At 44.7% G+C, this 20,582-nt stretch overlaps 1 protein-coding gene across 1 annotated transcript in view; it reads left to right on the top strand.

Moving 5' to 3' along the window:
- LAMB4 (laminin subunit beta 4) overlaps positions 1-20,582 on the top strand; it is a 261,501-nt gene that overhangs the window by 22,894 nt on the left and 218,025 nt on the right. Inside the window, exon 3 of the mRNA XM_029617285.1 lies at positions 16,668-16,825. Coding sequence (XP_029473145.1) covers positions 16,668-16,825 — 158 coding nt within the window. The remainder of the gene's footprint in view (positions 1-16,667; positions 16,826-20,582) is intronic.

Below are 20,582 nucleotides of genomic sequence, written 5' to 3'. Positions count from 1 at the left end.
TGTATGTCAATGGTCCCAAACGTCGCAGAACGGGGAAGGGCCCAATGTATCTCGGTGTGAATCGTGCCGAGGGTAGCTTGAGTCTGATATATTTAGTGCTAAGCCACACTTTGTCTCCTGGCCTGAATTGAGGGGCCGCTCAATGGTGAGCGTCATAGAATTTTTTCGCCCGTTGAACAGCATTGTATAGGCGCATCTTGGTCTGGGTCCAAAGTTGATGTATTTCTTCTGCTGTGGCTTGCGCAGCCAGTGATGACCCAGTCAATGGTAACAGAAGTGGTGAAAGAGGCTGGTGACCGTACACGATTTGAAACAGCGTGGATCTGGTTGCAGAAACGGGATGTGAATTCAATGTAAACTCGGCCCAAGGTGGTAGTTCAGCCCAATCATTCTGCCTGGAGTTGAAGTAGGCTCTTAGGAATTGTTTAAGGGTTCTGTTCATTCTTTCTGTTTGCCCAGGGATTGGGGGTGATATGCCGAGGTTAAGTCCAAGGAGATATCGAACTTGCGGCATAGTGCTCTCCAAAACTTGGCAGTGAACTGTACCCCTCGATCTGATACAATATGTTTCAGCATTCCATGTAGTCTGAAGATATGCCGCACAAATAGCTTGGCCAGCTCTGGAGCAGATGGTAGGTCAGGTAGAGCAAAGAAGTGCGCTATTTTTGAGAACCTGTCCATGGTAACCCATATGGTGTTGTTTCCATTTGAAAGAGGTAGATCAACCACAAAGTCAGTTGCGATATGTGTCCAAGGCTCTTCAGGAATGGGCAATAGTTGAAGTAGGCCCCAGGGACAACCAGCAGGCGGTTTTTGTCAGGTGCAAGAGTCCACGTAAGTTTGCACGTCTTTTTTCATAGACAGCCACCAATAATATCGTTGCAGGATGGCAAGGGTACGAGCTTGGCCCGGATGGCCTGCCAACTTGTAATCATGAGCTCAATTTAACAACTTCTTCCTTAGTGATAAAGGAACTACCGTTTTGCCGGAGGAGACCGAGTGTGTAGCAGCCAGCATTATCTTCTTAGGGTCTATAATGTGCAGTGGTTCATCCGGAACATCATTAGTGATGAAAGACCATGAGAGCACGTCAGCCCGAACATTCTTCTCAGCAGGGCAATATTTGAGCAAAAAGTTGAATCTGTTGAAGAACAGTGACTATCTCGCTTGACAATGGTTTAGCCTCTGAGCATGGCAAAGATATTCCAAATTTTTGTGGTCCGTATATATAGTTATTTGGTGTTGAGCACCTTCTAACCACAGGCGCCACTCTTCAAATGCTAGTTTGATGGCAAACATTTCTTTGTCTCCAATACCATAATTTCTCTCAGCAGTCTTGAAAAAAATGAGCAGGGATGTAATACAAGATTATCGCTATGCTGGCTTAGTACGGCCCCGATGCCAACATCGGAAGCATCAACTTCAACAGTGAATGGTTTATGAGGGTCCGGATGTCATAAACATGGCTTCTGAATGAAGGCTCTTTTGAGTACTTGAAAAGCTGAGATGGCCTCGGGAGATCAATGCGATGGATTAGCCCCTTTTCTTGTCATAGCGGTGAGGGAAACAGTTAACGTAGAATAGTCCTTGATAAAGGCGCGATAATAGTTTGTAAAACCCAAGAAGCGGCATAGTGCTTTGATTCCAGTGGGTTGAGGCCAATCTTGAATGCTCTTTGTTTTCTGAGGATCCATCTGAAAACCCTTACTGGATACAATGTAGCCGAGGAATGGAACTGATTCCTGGTGGAAGGCACACTTTTCAAGCTTTGCGTATAAGCAGTTGTCCCGAAGTCTCTATAAAACAGTAATGACATTGTTGTGGTGGGCTTGCACATCATGGGAGAAAATGAGGATATCATCTAGATAAATGACTACACTCTGATACAGTAAATCACGTAGGATGTTGTTCATCATATTTTGAAATACGGCTGGAGCATTACATAGGCCAAAGGGCATAACCAAGTATTCGAAGTGGCCATCATGGGTATTGAAGGCCGTTTTCCACTCATCGCCTTTGCGGATGCGGATGAGGTTATAGGCACCTTTTAAGTCCAATTTAGACAAATAGCTCAGAAATCAACGGTAGAGGATACTGATCTTTGATGGTGATTTCATTTAGGCCTCTATAGTCAATGCAAGGGTGAAGGGATCCATCCTTCTTACCGAAGAAAAAGAATCCAGATCCTGCTGGGGATTTGGAGATTCTAATGAACCCTTTCTGCAGGTTTTCTTGGATGTAAGCTGACATGGCCTCAGTTTCAGACAAGGAGAGTGGATATACTCTGCCTCTTGGTAGCTCAGAGTCAGGCTTTATATTAATTGCACAGTCAAAGGGTCTATGCGGAGGAAGTACATCTGCAGCTTGCTTCGAGAATACGTCTTGAAACAACACATATTGTGGAGGTAAACCAGGAGTAGTGGACGTAGTAGTCATGCATGGTAGAGGCGTTATTTTTTTTAAGCATCTGTCATGGCAATCTGGGCCCCATTGAGACAGCTCCATAGTTGACCAGTTGAGGAGAGTGGTCCTGCAGCCAGGGTATGCCAAGCACTATAGGATGAATGGCCTTTTCTAACACCAGGAACGTGATGGTCTCAGTGTGTAAGGATCCGGTGCAGAGACAGACAGGCTGAGTAGTGAGAGAGACCTCTCCAGTCAAAGGCTTGCCATGGATGGACTGCTTCAGTGGGTAATCGGAGTTTTTCTACTAATCTCTTGAGAATAAAATTTCCACCTGTACCCGAGTCAACCAGGGTTTGAGTAGCGAATTCAAGAGGTCCAGTGATGATGGAGACAGGGAGAGTTAATGGAGGAGAAGGAAGATGTAGTAGGCCAGATTGACAAACTAAAGAGTAGCAAGTCACCTGGACCGGATGGTATGCATCCCAGGGTACTAAAGGAACTCAAAAATGAAATTTCTGACCTATTAGTTAAAATTTGTAACCTATCATTAAAATCATCCATTGTACCTGAAGACTGGAGGGTGGCCAATGTAACCCCAATATTTAAAAAAGGCTCCAGGGGTGATCCGGGTAACTATAGACCAGTGAGCCTAACTTCAGTGCCGGGAAAAATAGTGGAAACTATCCTCAAGATCAAAATTGTAGAGCATATAGAAAGACATGATTTAATGGGACACAGTCAACATGGATTTACCCAAGGGAAGTCTTGCCTAACAAACCTGCTTCATTTTTTTGAAGGGGTTAATAAACATGTGGATAAAGGTGAACCGGTAGATGTAGTGTATTTGGATTTTCAGAAGGCGTTTGACAAAGTCCCTCATGAGAGGCTTCTACGAAAACTAAAAAGTCATGGGATAGGAGGCGATGTCCTTTCGTGGATTACAAACTGGTTAAAAGACAGGAAACAGAGAGTAGGACTAAATGGTCAATTTTCTCAGTGGAAAAGGGTAAACAGTGGAGTGCCTCAGGGATCTGTACTTGGACCGGTGCTTTTCAATATATATATCAATGATCTGGAAAGGAATACGATGAGTGATGTTATCAAATTTGCAGATGATACAAAATTATTCAGAGTAGTTAAATCACAAGCAGACTGTGATACATTACAGGAGGACCTTGCAAAACTGGAAGATTGGGCATCCAAATGGCAGATGAAATTTAATGTGGACAAGTGCAAGGTGTTGCATATAGGGAAAAATAACCCTAGCTGTAGTTACACGATGTTAGGTTCCATATTAGGAGCTACCACCCAAGAAAGAGATCTAGGCGTCATAGTAGATAATACATTGAAATCGTCAGCTCAGTGTGCTGCAGCAGTCAAAAAAGCAAATAAAATGTTAGGAATTATTAGGAAGGGAATGGTTAATAAAACGGAAAATGTCATAATGCCTCTATATCGCTCCATGGTGAGACCACACCTTGAATACTGTGTACAATTCTGGTCGCCGTATCTCAAAAAAGATATAGTTGCAATGGAGAAGGTACAGAGAAGGGCAACCAAAATGATAAAGGGGATGGAACAGCTCCCCTATGAGGAAAGGCTGAAGAGGTTAGGGCTGTTCAGCTTGGAGAAGAGACGGCTGAGGGGGGATATCATAGAGGTCTTTAAGATCATGAGAGGTCTTGAACGAGTAGATGTGACTCGGTTATTTACACTTTCGAATAATAGAAGGACTAGGGGGCATTCCATGAAGTTAGCAAGTAGCACATTTAAGACTAATCGGAGAAAATTCTTTTTCACTCAACGCACAATAAATCTCTGGAATTTGTTGCCAGAGGATGTGGTTAGTGCAGTTAGTGTAGCTGGGTTCAAAAAAGGTTTGGATAAGTTCTTGGAAGAGAAGTCCATTAACTGCTATTAATCAAGTTTACTTAGGGAATAGTCACTGCTATTAATTGCATCAGTAGCATGGGATCTTCTAGGTGTTTGGGTAATTGCCAGGTTCTTGTGGCCTGGTTTGGCCTCTGTTGGAAACAGGATGCTGGGCTTGATGGACCCTTGGTCTGACCCAGCATGGCAATTTCTTATGTTCTTATGTTCTTATGACCTAAGAAGAGTCCTCCAGAGGATCCTAGGTCTGAGTGTTTCCCTGACAGATAGGGCAAGTCTGAACTGCATGGCCAGTCTTTCCATAATACATACATAGGCCCATCTTCTTTCGAAAGCACCTCTCCTTCGAGGTTAGATGACTACGGCCTAACTGCATAGGTTCATCCTCCTCTCCTGGGATCGGTGCAGTCTAGGCCAAATGTGATGGGAAATTCCGTGACTGGTGGCCACCTGTTGTTTGCTTCTTTAGGGGTTTTAACTCAGTCGAACCTTCTCGTATGTGGTGATCAATTCGCCCTGCAAGGTCCATCAGTGAGCTTAGGGTCTCTGGCAATTCCTGACCAACTAGTTCATCTTTTATGCGGGAATTAAGTCCTCGTAGAAATATGGCCTTTAGGCACCCTGAGTCCCATAAGAGTTTGGCAGACAGAGTCTTGAATTCAATCAGGTAATCCGGGAGAGGTTTGGTTCCCTGTTATAAGTTCAGGAGTGCTGCAATAGATTGGCGAGCGGGGTCATCAAATGCAGACTTAAAGAGAGCCAAAAACCCAGGCAAGTCATTTAAGATAGGGTCATTGTGCTCCCAAAGGGGTGAAGCCCAGGCCAGGGCTTTCCCATCCAACAGGGATAAAATGTAAGTCGTCTTGGTTGTTGCTGTAGGGAAATAGGCTGGTTGCAATGAAAAATGCATACAGCATTGGTTGAGGAAGCCCCTGAAGGACAGGAAATCCCATATAGGGGCTGATAGAAGAATCGTAGTTCGCCCGGGAACCACCGGGGGTAGTGTTGTCTCATTGGTAGTAGCAACATTCTTTAAGTTGGAGCTTAGTTGATTGAAGGCAGTAGCCAATGAGTTGAGAGTTCTCTGCTGCTCGGAGATCCACTGGGCCAGGCCAGGAATGGCTTGCAAAGGTGAGCGCTGAGCCGGGTCCATGGAGTTAGCAATCTGTTACGTACTGTATGTCTTGAACAATAGTGGGCCCTTGGGTCATGGCGAGTGTAGCTCCACCCACAGGGAGGAGCCCTGTGGGCTCTCGCCACAACAGGCGAAGTCTCAGCAGTGAAAGACAACAGAGAGTATAGTTTTTATTATACACCCAATGAAGAATCTTGTAGGTAGTCAGGGCAGTGAGGATGACCCGGAGGCTAGTCCACGGGGTGGAACAGATGATACCTTATCTAGACGTAGCTTGTACAGTAGGTCTGGAGGTGTTCATAGGAACAGGAACCGGCAGATGAAGAAACAAGGCACAAACCAAGCGGTTCCAGTGGAAGCCCACAAGCGGGATGACCCGGGGAAATGTGCCACAAAGGTAGAGATTGGGTGCTGTACTCACACTGACCCAGAGTGTAGGTAGCTGGTAGCATCAAGGAGAAACAGAGCTGGAAAGGCAAGGTCTTCCAATATGATGCGATGACTCATTGAAATAGTCAAAGGCAAAAGAATGGCCCTCTGAGGAGCGGATAGCCTAGAGTGCCGAGAAGGCCCCTGAGGAGCAGATACCTGAACCACTCTGTCGGACAATGAGGCAAAGTCCCAGTGGAAAGGAACTAGCAGGAGGAAACCTTGCTAACTCAATTAGCGAGGAAGTCAGCTGGGGTTATATGCGATATGCGAGTGACGTCATGTGGTGGGGACGCCCCCAAGGTTCCCGCCATGACGTCCTTAAAGATGGGTCAGTCGCGCATGTGTGCGCTTGCCTAGAGAACCCCGGATGCAAGATGCCTGCTGGGAGTGCCCACGCCATCCCGGACACGCCAAGGAGGTCGTCGTGGAGAAGCAGAGGCCGACCTCTGTTCCAGACTCGGTGTTGTGAGGCGAAGAGAGGTAAGCACAAGAGGTCGCAGCCACCTGCGACTGACGGTCGCAACATTCCATACCCCCTATATTAACCTTCCTACCCCTTCCCCTAACATTCCCGCCCCCTAGCCCTATCCTAACTCCCCCCCCAAAAAATTCCTTGTCTTACCATTTTCTCCTGCCTTGGGGCAGGAGCAAGTTGCGTGCGCCGGCACCCTGCCAGCACATGATCCCCTGGCACAGTGGCAAATGGCCGCTGTGCCAGATGCCTCTAGCCACGCCCCATCCTGCCCCCGAACCACCCCCTCCCCACCCCTTTCCCGAGGCCTCAGGACTTACATGTGTCCCGGGGATTTACATGCATGGCCAGGCCTTTGAAAATTGGCCCAGCATGCGTAAGCCTAGTCATGTGCATAAATCCCTGGGATTTATGCGCGTAAGGTTTTGAAAATTTACCCCAAAATTAGTATATAGTTCTCCCACTCTAAATTACATTTAAAAGACATCTAAAACTATCCTTCTCCTCTCTAATGGCTACGCCACTATATGGGATAGTGGTGGATCGCTTTTCCAAGATGGCTTACTTCACACCACTCTTTTCCACAGGGCGATAGCATAGTTCAATGTTGAAGTAGTTGAAGAACAATGATCAACGGGCCTGTTGGGGGTTCAACAGGCCCGTATTCCAAGTTCTTGTGATTCCAAGTTCTTGTGATCTGTGTAAATGGTAATCGGGCATCTAGCTCCCTCTAAAGGCTTACTTAAGTAGCCATGTCTTCAGACCCTTGCAAAATTTAAGCAGGCTGATTCTGTAAAGTGTGCGGGAAAATGGGCACTCAATGTTGAGTGCCCGCTTTCCCAACGAGCGCCCAGCCACCTCTCCTAGGCGTACGATCCTGTATTAACTGAGATGTCACACTAAAAAGGCAGTTCTAGGGACAATAGCACTTCCCTAGTGCCTCCTTAGCAGCGGAAGCCCAGGAGAGGTGGCTGTCAGTGCGTTCAGATAACCGATGCTCAATTTTACAAGCGTCCATTTTCTGAACCTGCTGACAGCCACAGGTTAGGAAAATGGACGCTCGTAAAATGAGCATCTGTTTTCCTAACCTGACCCACCAGCACTTATTTTATTTTATTTTTTTAATTTATTTATCTATTTATTTAAAGACTTTTTATACCGAAGATCATGTACAAGTACATATTGCTTCGGTTTACAGCGAAACAGCAGTTGGAAATTACATCAAACAATATGAACATAATTTAACAAAATTGTACAAAATTGTACAAGACAGCAAACAATATGAACATAATTTAACAAAAATTGTATAAGAATAGAATTAGAATTGAACAAGCAAAACGAGAGGGGAATATGGGGAATGTCGAAAAAGGTAAACATGAGAATCAGAACAAGGAATACATGGTATTGGAGTTCGGGGAACTACGAGCAGTTAAACTTGTCTGAACCTAAGTTCTATAATGTAGGGTCCAGTAAGGAACTTTAAGTAAATGTTTAACTAATCTTTTATTTTTTACCTTTTGGTTCCTCTGACTTAATATTGCTGGACTGAATTAATATTGCTACAATATTAAGTCAGAGGATATACAAAAAAGCAGTATTTTCTGCTTTTCTGTACACTTTTTCTGGCTACTCAGAAATTAATGCCTGCCCTTGGGCAGGTACTAATTTCTGAGCGTAAAATGTGCAGAACAGCCGCACATGTTTTTTTTTCGGCATCCCGGGCGAATGACTAATAGCCTCATCAACATGCATTTGCATGTGATGAGCACTATCAGTTTCTGCAGGGGTTGGATGTGCACTTTTGATGTCCTAAACCCCTTACAGTATAAGGGGTAGTTGACGCGACATCGAAAAAGCATATCCAACAGTGGGTTAAACAGTGCGCTCAGCTGACAGCTCTTTACAGTATTGGCCTGAAAGTAATTACCGTACGTTTTCTGATGTAACTCTACTGGCAAAGTATTCCATAGGTAAGGAGCTGTGTTTTGTGGTTTCTAATCTAATTTTAGTCCATGGTAGAACAATTAATAAATCTGTTTTGATTTCAACATATTTAACAGTTACGAGGATATGTTACAGGTTCATGCTGTGGACATAAAAGGCCAGTGTCTTGCAGGCTCCCTTCTTGGACTCAAAACACAAGTCTACTATCCTGTAGGCTCCCTTCCTGATAGGATCTGCTACACAAATAACTTCATCCCACACTCAAACTCTGAGACAGCTCTGCTTATTCTGGTACCTATGGTTGTGCTGACTCAGAGTGTGAGCGGATCCTGTCAGAAAGGGAGCCTACAGGACACTGGTCTTGTGAGTTGCCTGGGGGATACTTGCTTTGTGTCTTACCACATTTACAGAGTGAACCAGTAACAACATGTCGATTTGTAAGGTATTAAAAAATCAATAAGGAAACATGGACAATCCAAATGTAAGGCTTTAAAAGCAATAGATACAATTTTAAACTTTACTCTAGATATTACTGGCAGTCAATTCATTGTGATCAGAAGATTTGATGATCAAATTTCTTAGCACCAATCCAAATTTTGGTGGCCGTGCTCCAAAGGAGCTGTATGTATTTTAGAGCCATAACTGTACAGCCCTGAAAAAGAGAGTTGCAGTAATCAGGTTGGCTAACAATCATTGTATGAACAATCAATTCCAAATCTTTCCTATCAAGAAAGAGCACAGTTGGCGTATATATCGCATATGAAAAAGTATGGCGAGATAATGATGATATTTGCTTCCACATAGATAATTTAGCATCTAATTTAATGCCTAATATAGTGACTGATTTCTTAAGATAGTGTGCAGATCTTAATATTTTGGAAAATGTTTTACAGAACTAGCCCCAGGACAGATCCTGGAGGAGTTCACTAACCACCCTTCTTTCCCTGGACTGAATTCATTTTACCATATCCCTCCAATGTCTATCACTTAACTAAGGAAACTGCACTGAATCCAGGTAGAACATTGAGCTGGGTCATTAATATGTTGATGGGGAATACTAAGGGTTGTGATCTATACTAGTGTTTCCCAACCCTCTCCTGGAAGCACTCCTACCCAGTCAGGTTTTTAGGATTTCCCCAGTGAATATGCATATATCAGAGACCCACTGTATACAAATCTATCTCATGCATATTCATGACAAACATCCTGAAAACTCAACTGGTTAGGTGTGCCTCCAGGAGAGGGTTGGGAAACACAAATCTATGCTTTGATTTTCCTGTTAGCATGTTTCTTTAGGCTTGCAGGTCCCTCCTGCTTCTTTGAAATTCCAGTTTCATCAGAAACCGGCCTTTACTGATGCCATGGTGCACTGCTGTGAGTATTCATTCCCACTACTACATGCAATTCCCTCTTCCCTATGTTCAACCATCCTCCCATCTACCCTAATAGCAGTCCTCAGCCAAGGACCACATACTGTGGATCTCTCCAGAACCTGGTGTATGTGTACCTTGAGTTCGACTAGTTAAGGCTTTGGTTAAGTGATGACTGAGAATGACTCCTCCTCCTTTTCCCTGAGGCTGTAAAAACTGCTTTTGTAGCATTCTTAGCCCCCACCAGCCTGAGGAGCAGAAATTTGGCTCAGGAATAGAACCCAGGTCTCCCACAAGACAACTCATTGCAGTGCCACTGAATCAGTGGGTCGAGCCTCTCAATGCCTTCAGTACTAAGGGTATAACATAAGGCACAAAGTTGTCTCTGTACTTCAATAAGGCAGCATTGCACATCTTCCAAATAAGGCAGTATTGCACAAATAAGGCAGTATTGCACATCTTCCAAAGATTTCTGCATTTCAATACAAGTATCAGTACTTGGTAAAACAAGGCATTCAAAAACAGTCATGGGGACGGCTGGGTAGAGGAAATAGAAAGTAATGCATCTTCATGGCAAGGTTTCTTTCTGGTGTTGTAATCTTGCTACCAAGCTTCTCTATAAAGAGTCCTACTGTAAATGTGATATGCTATACAATTAATTCATTCTGTGAACCTACTGTGTTTCTCAAAAATTTTATTATAAGGAAACTGTGGAACACATCTGAAGTTTATTGTGGTTAGAGGCACATGATTTGACCGAGTGGTTCAGTAATTTGAATGCAAACATTTGTACTCTTATAATTAATTCCAAAATGCAATACTTTGAGTGCTTCCACCTTTTCATGCCCAGCTGCTTTGTAAAAGTGTACCTGTCATTATGACAAGTTGAGCCAAGTAGAATTTACAAACACAGATGAGGCCTCCAAGGCTCTCATTCTTGTTCAGTTCTTCAGGACAGAACTTGTCTATGAGGGTAAATGCCTGGAAGGAATGTCAGAAAAGAATCAGGAAAAAGAACGTGTCTATGTTTGAAATGATTCCAAATAGCTTCTGAAATGGATTATAGCATAATTACATTCTGCACCTTCTTGGAAAAATCTGGTATAATTGTGCCATATTTCAAATTACTATAATGAAAACCTTATGCACAGATTAATTGGTAAATCTTATGAACTGCTAAATTTGAATAAGGAATCTTAGCACAAACAATGCACAATAAAAAAAACTCATCTTAAATGTCCTAATTATGAAAAATACATAACCTAACTACAGTGTCTGCTTTTGGTTTTGATTCGGAAGGTTTGCAAAAAGATCGTCTGTAAAGAAGATATTTTTAACTCTACATTATCTGGGACCTTTAAAGAATATATTATCTAATGATGTTTGGATGAATTTTGGTTTTATTATGTTTTTGGGGGGGTGGCTGTCTCATCTAGCAGCTTGCCTTTTACATCGAGATATTGCTTAGTCTATGATTTGTGTGAATCTCCTTGATCTTGTATCTTCCTCTTGGGAGCTGAGAAACCACATTAGTGTGACCAAAATAATGTCATCAATGAGCTATCCTGCAGCCTCTGTGAATAGAAAGGACACAATCTTGGTTTCTAGTGTGAAAAGCAAGAAGGTGGTGTTATGGTTTTGCCTGCTGTGCAGTCTTGTCTACACCAGGAGTCCTCAGCGAGGATTGAGCACTAATTTGCTAGTTATCTCCTCACTTATTCTATTACATCCAAGCCTCAGCCCTACTTAACCCAGCCTGTGCTCTGGCCAGTCTTTCCTTGCTATTCTGCATATCTTGACCTCTCATCTTTCTCTGTGCCTTCTCTTTTCTCTCTCTCTCTCTCTCTCTCTCTCTCTCTCTCTCTCTCTCTCCCCCCCCCCCCCCTCCAGTCAGTAACATGCCTGCACTAGATTAATCAGTGTCAGGCCGATACAGTAAAGAACGGTAGGAAGAGGTGCGTTAGTGCCGGGCGCACCCACATTTGCCTCACCCACAGTTTGGATCACCTACCGCTCGATACTGTATTTAAATAGCATGCAAATGCAAGCCGCGTCCAAGAAGCGTCCATGAAGCGTTAGGCCCGCGCAATCCATTTTACTGTATAGAGCGCTATACAGCGCCTATACAGTATCCTGGGTGCGCTGGTACCTGTCATTTCAAATGTCATTTCAAATGACGTTTGAAATGACAGGTACCAGGAAGTGGATGGTTCTCCTACGCTCGGGCATTGGGGATTGCGAGTCCCGAAGCAAGGCTCAAGCGAGTCCCGTAGCAAGGCGCAGGCGAGTCCCGAAGTAAGCAAGGCGCAGGCGAGTCCCAAAGCAAGGCGCCCTGCGCCTCCCGAAGCAAACAAAAGTGAATAAAGTGTAATAAAAGTAAACCTACTGCATGTGAAATTTCTTTGAACAGTCCTCTCTCTCCTCCTCCCATGGCACGCACCGCAGCTCCCCTGCCTCCCGGGGGCAGCCGGCGGTGAAAGAGGCTTCCAGCAGCCCCCGCCGGCGAAGGTGACTGAATGTGCGCCTGTGTACGCCTGTGCATGCAATTTGGGTGCTCAAGGAGTGACGTCATGAAGTTTGGCGTCACGGCGTGTGACATCGGCGTTCGCTAATCCACTGCCTTGAGCGCCCAAATTGCATTCATTCACCTTCACCGGCGGGGGCTGCTGGAAGCCGCTTTGTCTCCCCTGCCCCCACTGGCGAAGGTGAATGAATGCACGCCTGTGTACGCCTGTGCGTGCAATTTGGGCGCTCAAGGCTGTGCATTAGCGAACACCAACATCACACGCAGTGACGTCAAACGTCATGACGTCACGCCTTGAGCTCTCAAATTGCACGCACAGGCGTACACAGGCGCACATTCATTCACCTTCGCCAGTGGGGGCAGGGGAGCCAAAGCGGCTTCCAGCAGCCCCCGCCACTTTCGCCGCCGGCTCCCGCCTGGATGAATGCACGCCCGCCGGCTCCCTCCACCTGGATGAATGCACGCCCGCCGGCGCATACGGGCGTGCATTCATTCACTCACCTTCGCCGGCGGGCGTGCATTCATCCAGGCGTACGGGCGTCCATTCATCCACCTTCACCAGCGGGGGCTGCTGGAAGCCGCTTTCGCCGCCGGCTGCCCCCGGGAGGCAAGTGAGCCGCAGTGCACGCCTCGGGAGGAGGGGAGAGAGGACTGTTCAAAGAAAATTCACATGCAGTAAGTTTACTTTTATTACACTTTATTTACTTTTGTTTTAATGACATGTCGAGCCGATTTTCGCCCTGCGCCTTGCTTCGGGAGGGGGGGATTTTGACCGGAGCCTGCCTATTACTGTCACACCACACTAACGCCAGGGTAAGGGTCCTGGGGGGTGAGGGGGTCGTTTGCCCATGAAATTTCGCCTCTCTGACCTGACGCTCCACACTAACGCAGGGGTAAGGGTAGGCGGTAAGTTAGCAGGTTAAATGCGCAGCAAAACTACAGGTTAAAAAGGAGATAATCGGGGCACACATTACTGTATGGGCGGGAATAACTAATCGGAGCGTTTACATCTCATATACATGCTGTGAGCAGAAAGGGTTACCGGTTGATTTAAAGAAGCAGTAAGGATGAGTTAAAAGGGATAGTGAATCGCGGGTTGGACTTACGCGGCCAAATTGTGAGTTAGAAGCGGGTTAGAAGCAGGGTAACCGCGGCCGCGCTTTACTGTATCTGCCTGTGTGTGTTGTGGAAATTACCTATGTGGAGCAGGAAAATTAACCTAATCACACCTCCTTTTTTATCGCAGACACTATTTATGCTATATTTATAGCATTTTGATGAATCTAAGCCTTTGTCTCTTGCCTTGCTCTGGGCCCTACTAGGCCTTCTGGCCTTGCTCAATGGTCTTTCAGGTCTCCCTTTCTTTCTCTGTGCTTTCTTAAGGTCGGATTTTCAAAAGGCCACGCGCATAAATTCCAGGGGTTACACGCGTGGCCGGGCCTTGCAGGGGCCGCGCGCATTTTAGAAAGGGCCCAGTCACGCACATAACCCCCGGTATGCGCAGAAGTGCCGGGCCTTCCAAAAGGGGTGGGCCGGGGGCATGGTCAGGGCAGGGCCGGGGGTGGGCTGGGACAGCGCCATTAGCCACTGTCCTGGGGAAACGCGCACCGGCAACCAGCCAGTGCACGGAAGATATTTCTGCTCTGGAGGAGCAGTAAGTATAAAAACAGAAAAAAGGGGTTAGTTTAGGGGTCGGGGAGGAGAAGGGAAAAGGGAGGAAGGTTAGGTAGGGTTAAAGGAAAGTTCTCTCCCAGTCCACTGCTTAATTGGAGCAGACTGGGAGGGAATTGGGCAAAGGCCTGATCATGTCGCCACATGTACTTTCGAAAATTCCTCTCCCTGCGTGCGTGAGTCATGGGCCTCCCGCACATGCGCACGTGGAAGTTAAAATCTGACTGCATGTCGTGAAGATATATTTTATAACATCCATGTGCACATGCCGGGATCCGCTCGCACATTTTAAAATCCACCCTTTAGATTTTTCTGTATTACCTTATGGCCTCCAGGTCTTCTAGGATTACGTTGCCCAGTCTCGTGCACTATTGAGCTTTCTTTTTCTCTGTCCAGTCCTGTCCTTGTCTGGTCCTTGTCCAATGCAGTCACTTGTCTATTCTCCAAGCCTTGTCCTTGTCCTTTGCCTCAGATCCAGCCCCAGTTTGTGTTCTGTATCCAGCCCCAGCCAGTACCTATATCCAACCCCTCAGCCAATATCTATATCCAGCTCTCAGCCTGGGCTTGCCCTCAATTTCCAACCTGCCTTGCCTCGTCCAGCCTGCACATGACCTCAGCTCCTAGCCTGTACTCAGCTTCCAGTCCGCACCCTGATGTTCCACAGAAGACAACTCCTACCAGTCCCAGAATCTAAGGGTACAACCTGCAGGGGAGGGAGCTGGATAGGCAGAAGATCAGCGCCAGTCCTGTCCTGTAGCCCTGTACCTTCTGTGGGGGTGCTCCCTGACTCCAGCCTGCCAGCCCATGACAGGTAGAAATTTGACTGTTACCAGGGTAAGAAGAATGGTTAGGATGAGCAGTTATGGCAAAAATCAAATCCAGTCAAGCCATTACATATAATCATTTTAAACGATGCACAGGCACTTATTTGTGCAGTGCTTTTGCCTGTAGCAGCATAGTAATTGTCACTTCACCTACCTACTCTGCCCAGTTGCTTGTGTCACTGCAAACTCTAACTCTGTCTCCAGTCTTTCCCCAACTTTGCATTCACCACTGTCCTTTCATTTGATCTGTCTAGCATATGTTTGAATTCTATCTCCATTTTGGTTGTTACATTTCTGCTAGTAGGCTAATCTAGGCATTCAACTCACCTCACTCAACTCACAGATTACTTGGAAGAGCATCAAATCCTCTATCCTTCCCAATATGGCTTTCGTAAATCGTTCAGCACAGAAACCCTCCTTATCTCCCTCTCAGACCACATCCTCATGGGCCTTGACAAAGGACACTCTTTCCTCCTAGTCCTTCTAGACATCTCTGCCGCCTTCGACACCGTGAATCACACCATCTTACTAAATCGCCTTTCCGACATCGGTTTATCAGGATCTGCCTTCAGATGGTTCAACTCCTTCCTCAGCAACAGAAGCTTCAAAGTAAAAATTAATAATAAAGAATCTCCAGACATCAAATCAACTTTAGGTGTACCCCAAGGCTCCTCCCTGTCACCAACCCTCTTCAATATATACCTCCTACCCCTCTGTCAACTGCTCACAAACCTAAAATTAATACACTACCTCTATGCAGACGATGTAAAAATTCTGATCCCCATTACAGAATCCCTTCCTAAAACACTCAACCACTGGGAAAATTGCCTCCAATCTATTAACCACCTCCTCACCAGCTTGAACCTGGTCCTCAATGCGGCCAAGACAGAACTCCTTCTCATCTCCCCCGACCACACGGTCCTAGCCCATCCGACATCTCCCAACACCCAGATCACGCAAGTAAGGGACCTAGGAATAATCCTCGATAACCATCTGAATCTTAAGAAATCCATCAACAATACTACCAAGGATTGTTTTTACAAACTACAAGTTATGAAAAGGCTCAAACCACTCCTCCACTTCCAGGATTTTAGAATTGTCCTTCAAGCCACGCTCTTCTCCAAAACTGATTACTGCAACGCTCTCCTCCTTGGGCTACCCATCTCTTCCATCAAACCATTACAGATGCTCCAAAATGCAGCGGCTAGAATCCTAACTAACACCAACCGGGGAACACACATCACCCCCATTCTCCGGGACCTTCATTGGCTGCCAATAAAATACAGAATTTTACACAAGGCCCTCTCCGTAATCCACAAAACTATTCACAATCAGCAACAACTAGACCTCCAGATCCCACTCAAATCATACTCCTCCTCAGGACCCATCAGAGAAGCGTATAAAGGCACCCTGCAAGTTCCCCCTACGAAATCCACACGTCTATCCACCACCAAAGAACGAGCATTCTCTACAGCGGGCCCGGCCATTTGGAATAACATGCCCACTGACCTCAGGCTAGAACCCTGCCCTCTAGCCTTTCGGAAAAAACTTAAGACCTGGCTTTTCCTCCAAGCCTTCCCTTAACTCGCAAAACCTTCAATACCCGACCAGACAAGACTCCACATTCCTGACTAGGTGCCTCGCCTAGCTTAAACGTTATATTTTATGCCTTTGTTTAATTTATTCAGATATTCTGTCCTTTACCTCAGGCTACCCTAGCCACACCAAGTTCTACCTCCTTGTTATATGTAGCTTTCACTTCTTGTTAAATGGTTGATCAATGTTATCCCCCTGTTATATGTAAACCAATTTGATGTGAATTTTTTTCATGAAGGTCGGTATAGAAAAGTGTTAAATAAATAAATAAATAAATTCACCACAATAATAGCAATAGAACAAAAGAAATCATTTTAGTTATTGTAAACTTCAGCATCTTTCTTCCTAAAATGCATTTCACCAAGTGCAATATGGCTTCTGTATTTGTTTCTTTCTGTTTAAGTGCTGATAAGTCTCCTGTATGCACAGGATGACTGTTCTAATGGCTCCTGTCATCCAACAATTGGAGATCTCTTACTGGGTCGCAGTGGTCAGCTAACAGCCTCTTCAACTTGTGGATTGAATGGACCTCAGAATTACTGCATTATAGGATATCTTGAGGTTTGTTTTTATATTTGTTCATGAAATAGTAACATGTATTTTATTTTCTGCATGTTTTAAAAATGGCCATTATTGAACTGATAGATTTGAGGAACAAAGCTAAAACCGATAAAGGCAGGAACTTTCCATACTATACAGAGTAGGAAAAATTTGTTGGTAAGTGAAGGAGATCTATATTTGTCTCGTAGCCTTGGCACATGACACTAAGGCCAGTCAGAGCAAAGCGATATGGAGGTAATGTTTATGGCTTCAGGGTGTGAACAAAGCCCATGGATCACTAGGACCTGATGTAATAAATAGTGAGTAAAAAAAACGTGCATTGAACTTCAGTGCACATCTTCTTTACTCATCCTCTAAAAAAAATGTTAATCAGCGATGAAATAAACAAATAAGATGCAAAACATAGCAGCATAAAACGTGTGTATTTTAGGAGAAGGAACACTCAAAATGCACGAAATCCTCTAGTGTACTCACTTGCATAAGAAATAATTTTTTGCATATACAAAAGCTGCTTGTGTGCATAAAAGGGAAAATAGATTCTGAATGATACATGTATGCATAATTATGTCACCACAGCCTAAACTATTTCAATGCATAAATATATATTAACAGCGCTCTATTTTCTGTCCTTTTCTCCCTTTATCGCTGGTTCTTTATTTCCTCACTGCTCCCCTTCCCCACCCCTGTTTTTTGTACTTTCCTTCAGTTATATGTAAACCGATACAATGTACCCACAAATATCGGTATAAAAAAAGCTTCTAAATAAATAAATTATATTTTATGTATTCATCCCTATTATATGCATTCAATGTTATTGCATGGATGAAGAGAGATGGTGGAGGTAGAGGTCACTTTCTAATCTACTCTTGGGAGCAAAGTGACATCTGCAGGGAGCATCACTAGGTTCAGTTGCGGATGGGCAACATTTGTGAATAATATTTGGTTGAATATGTTGGCACACTCTACTCTTAGCTGCACTACCAACTCAAAATGTATACATGTCAAGGGGGAGGGCTCTATCTACAGAAAGGAGATTTGCTAGCAGTGGCAGAACAATAGTGAAATATGTCTTTCCTGAAGGGATGATCAATATACTAAAGAGTAAAAAAATCACAGGGTCCTGATGGTTTATATATCTCAGAGTTCTGAAAGAACTAAAAAATGAAATTGCAGACTTAGTAATATTTAACTTCTCATTCAAATCAGCTATGGTATCTGAACATAAGAACATAAGAACATCCTCCCATCCCTCTGAAACTATTCCCACCAAACTCCTACTCTCCATCCCTAAAACTATAGCTTCTTCTCTCTCCAAAATTGTAAACTGCTCCCTTGAACAAGGCCTTGTCCCCAACTCTCTTAAACAAGCTGTTGTCAAACCTATATTAAAAAAAAACCTCTCTTGACCCCACCAACCTCTCCAACCTCCGTCCCATCTCCAATCTCTCCTTCCTTTCCAAAGTACTGGAGAAACTAGTAAACTCCCACCTTTCTGACTACCTTGAACAATTCAACATTCTCTCCCCAACACAATATGGTTTCTGCAAGCACCTCAGTACGGAAACCCTTCTCCTCTCACTTACAGACACCCTTATCAAAGGAATGGACGCTGGCAACTCATACCTCATTGCCATGCTCGATATTTCCGCCGCCTTTGATACCGTAGATCATAACATCCTCCTCAACACTCTCATCAGCATTGGAATCTCCGGCTCTGCACTATCATGGATCAAATCATACCTCCAAAACCGTAGTTATACAGTCCTCAAAGACAACATCGAATCCTCTCCTATAAATCTCGACTGTGGTGTTCCCCAAGGCTCTTCACTTTCCTCAACCCTATTTAACATATACATGCTTCCCCTCACCAACCTTCTCTCTAAAATTGGGGTCACGCACTTCATCTATGCAGATGATGTGCAAATCCTCATCCCCTTCTCTAACTCTATTCTCACCGCCCTCCAAAACTGGGACACCATTCTTGCCTCTATCAACCAGCTTCTCACTGACATGCACTTATCCCTCAACCCCCATAAAACTGAGCTCCTTCTCATCTCCTCCAAACACTCGTCAATACCTATTCCCTCTACCCTCTCCTCTAACCCCTTCCCTTCCAAAACACGAAACGTGGGTGTCATTCTTGATAACCAACTCACTTTCAAACCCTACATCAAATCTATCCTCAGCAGCTGTTTCTCCAAACTGCAAACCCTTAAAAAACTCAAACCCCTACTTTTCTTCTCTGACTTCCGTACTGTACTCCAGGCTATCATATTTTCGAAAATAGATTACTGCAACGCTCTCCTCCTTGGTCTCCCTGCCACTCATATCAAACCATTGCAACTTCTCCAAAACACCACCGCACGCATCCTCTCAAATGTCAGCAAGAAAGACCACATCACCCCCACCCTCATTGATCTCCACTGGCTTCCCATACAATCTCGCATAATATATAAAACTCTCACCCTCATTCACAAAAGCATCATCAACGAACATTACAACTGGTTAACCCCCCCTTTCCTTCCTCGTTCCTCCTCAAGACCAACCCGTACCGCCCTTCTTGGAACTTTATGTGCTCCTTCTATAAAATCAACTAGACTTATATCTACCACTAACAGAGCCCTTTCTCTTGCCGGCCCATCACTCTGGAACTCTATGCCCAGTAACCTACGTACTGAAACCTCCACACCCACTTTCAAAAAGAAACTCAAAACATGGCTCTTCCTTCAAGCCTACCCCCTTCACCCTCGATAGATAACCCCTCTCCCTCTGTGACCCACATATAGCCATCACATTTTTCCAGCCCCCCCCTTGTTTTTCCCGTCTTCTCTCCCTCGAACAATCGCCTGAAACAACATTGTACGTATTTATGAATCCTTGTATATAACCCCACCCCCTCATTGTTGTTCCCACCCCATCCCAACCTATGTTGCTCCCTGTTGATTCCCTCCTCCAATTTATTTAGTTTTTTTGTTTTACTACTGTATTTACTTGTTCTTTGTTCTATGTAAAGGCTATGCCTATATATACCCTGGTTTAAGTTATATGTAAACCGACACGATGTGCAAACGGTTGTCAGTATATAAAAGCGTTTAAAGAAAGAAAGAAAGAAAGAAAGAAAGAAAGAAATAAGATATGCTATACTGGATCAGACCAAGGTTCCATCAAGTCCAGCATCCTGTTTCCAACAATGGCCAGTTCAAGTCACAAGTACTCAGATATTAAATAGATCTCATGCTACTAATGCCAGCAATAAGATGGAGGATTTCCATCAGCCACAGGGACTTTAGGAAGGAGGTTGCTGCTGCTGGTGAGTTTGAGGTGGGGAAAGATAGTGAGTGAATATGTGAGTATTACAAGGGGGTCATGTGTGTGTGTGTGTGTCTGTGTGTGTGTATGTGCATGGAAATGTTGGAGGGAGAGGAAGTGTATCTGAGGGAGTATGTGTGTAAGGTGGAGGGATTGTTTCTGAGTGGTATGTGTGTATCTGTGGGAGAATGAGAGAAATGTGAATGTGCATGTGTATGAAAATAAACATTTATGTGTGTGAGAGACAAGATGAGAGTGAATACACAAGTGTGTTAGAGTGTATGTTGTTGAAAGATGAGAAAGGGCTTGTGCCATATTGCCCGACTTGCCTCCTCATCCCCCCTCCCCCTGCCCCACCCGTTAATTGATGAAAATCTCAAAGTGACTATAAATTGAAAGTTCCCAGGTATGCCTAGCAGGCTCCCCCTTCCCTCTGACTCTCTCACCT

Source organism: Rhinatrema bivittatum, chromosome 9 (assembly GCF_901001135.1).
Source record: "Rhinatrema bivittatum chromosome 9, aRhiBiv1.1, whole genome shotgun sequence".
NCBI lineage: Eukaryota > Metazoa > Chordata > Amphibia > Gymnophiona > Rhinatrematidae > Rhinatrema > Rhinatrema bivittatum.
The sequence above is the reverse complement of the archived record's forward strand: the minus strand, read 5'-3'. Positions and strand labels throughout refer to the sequence as shown.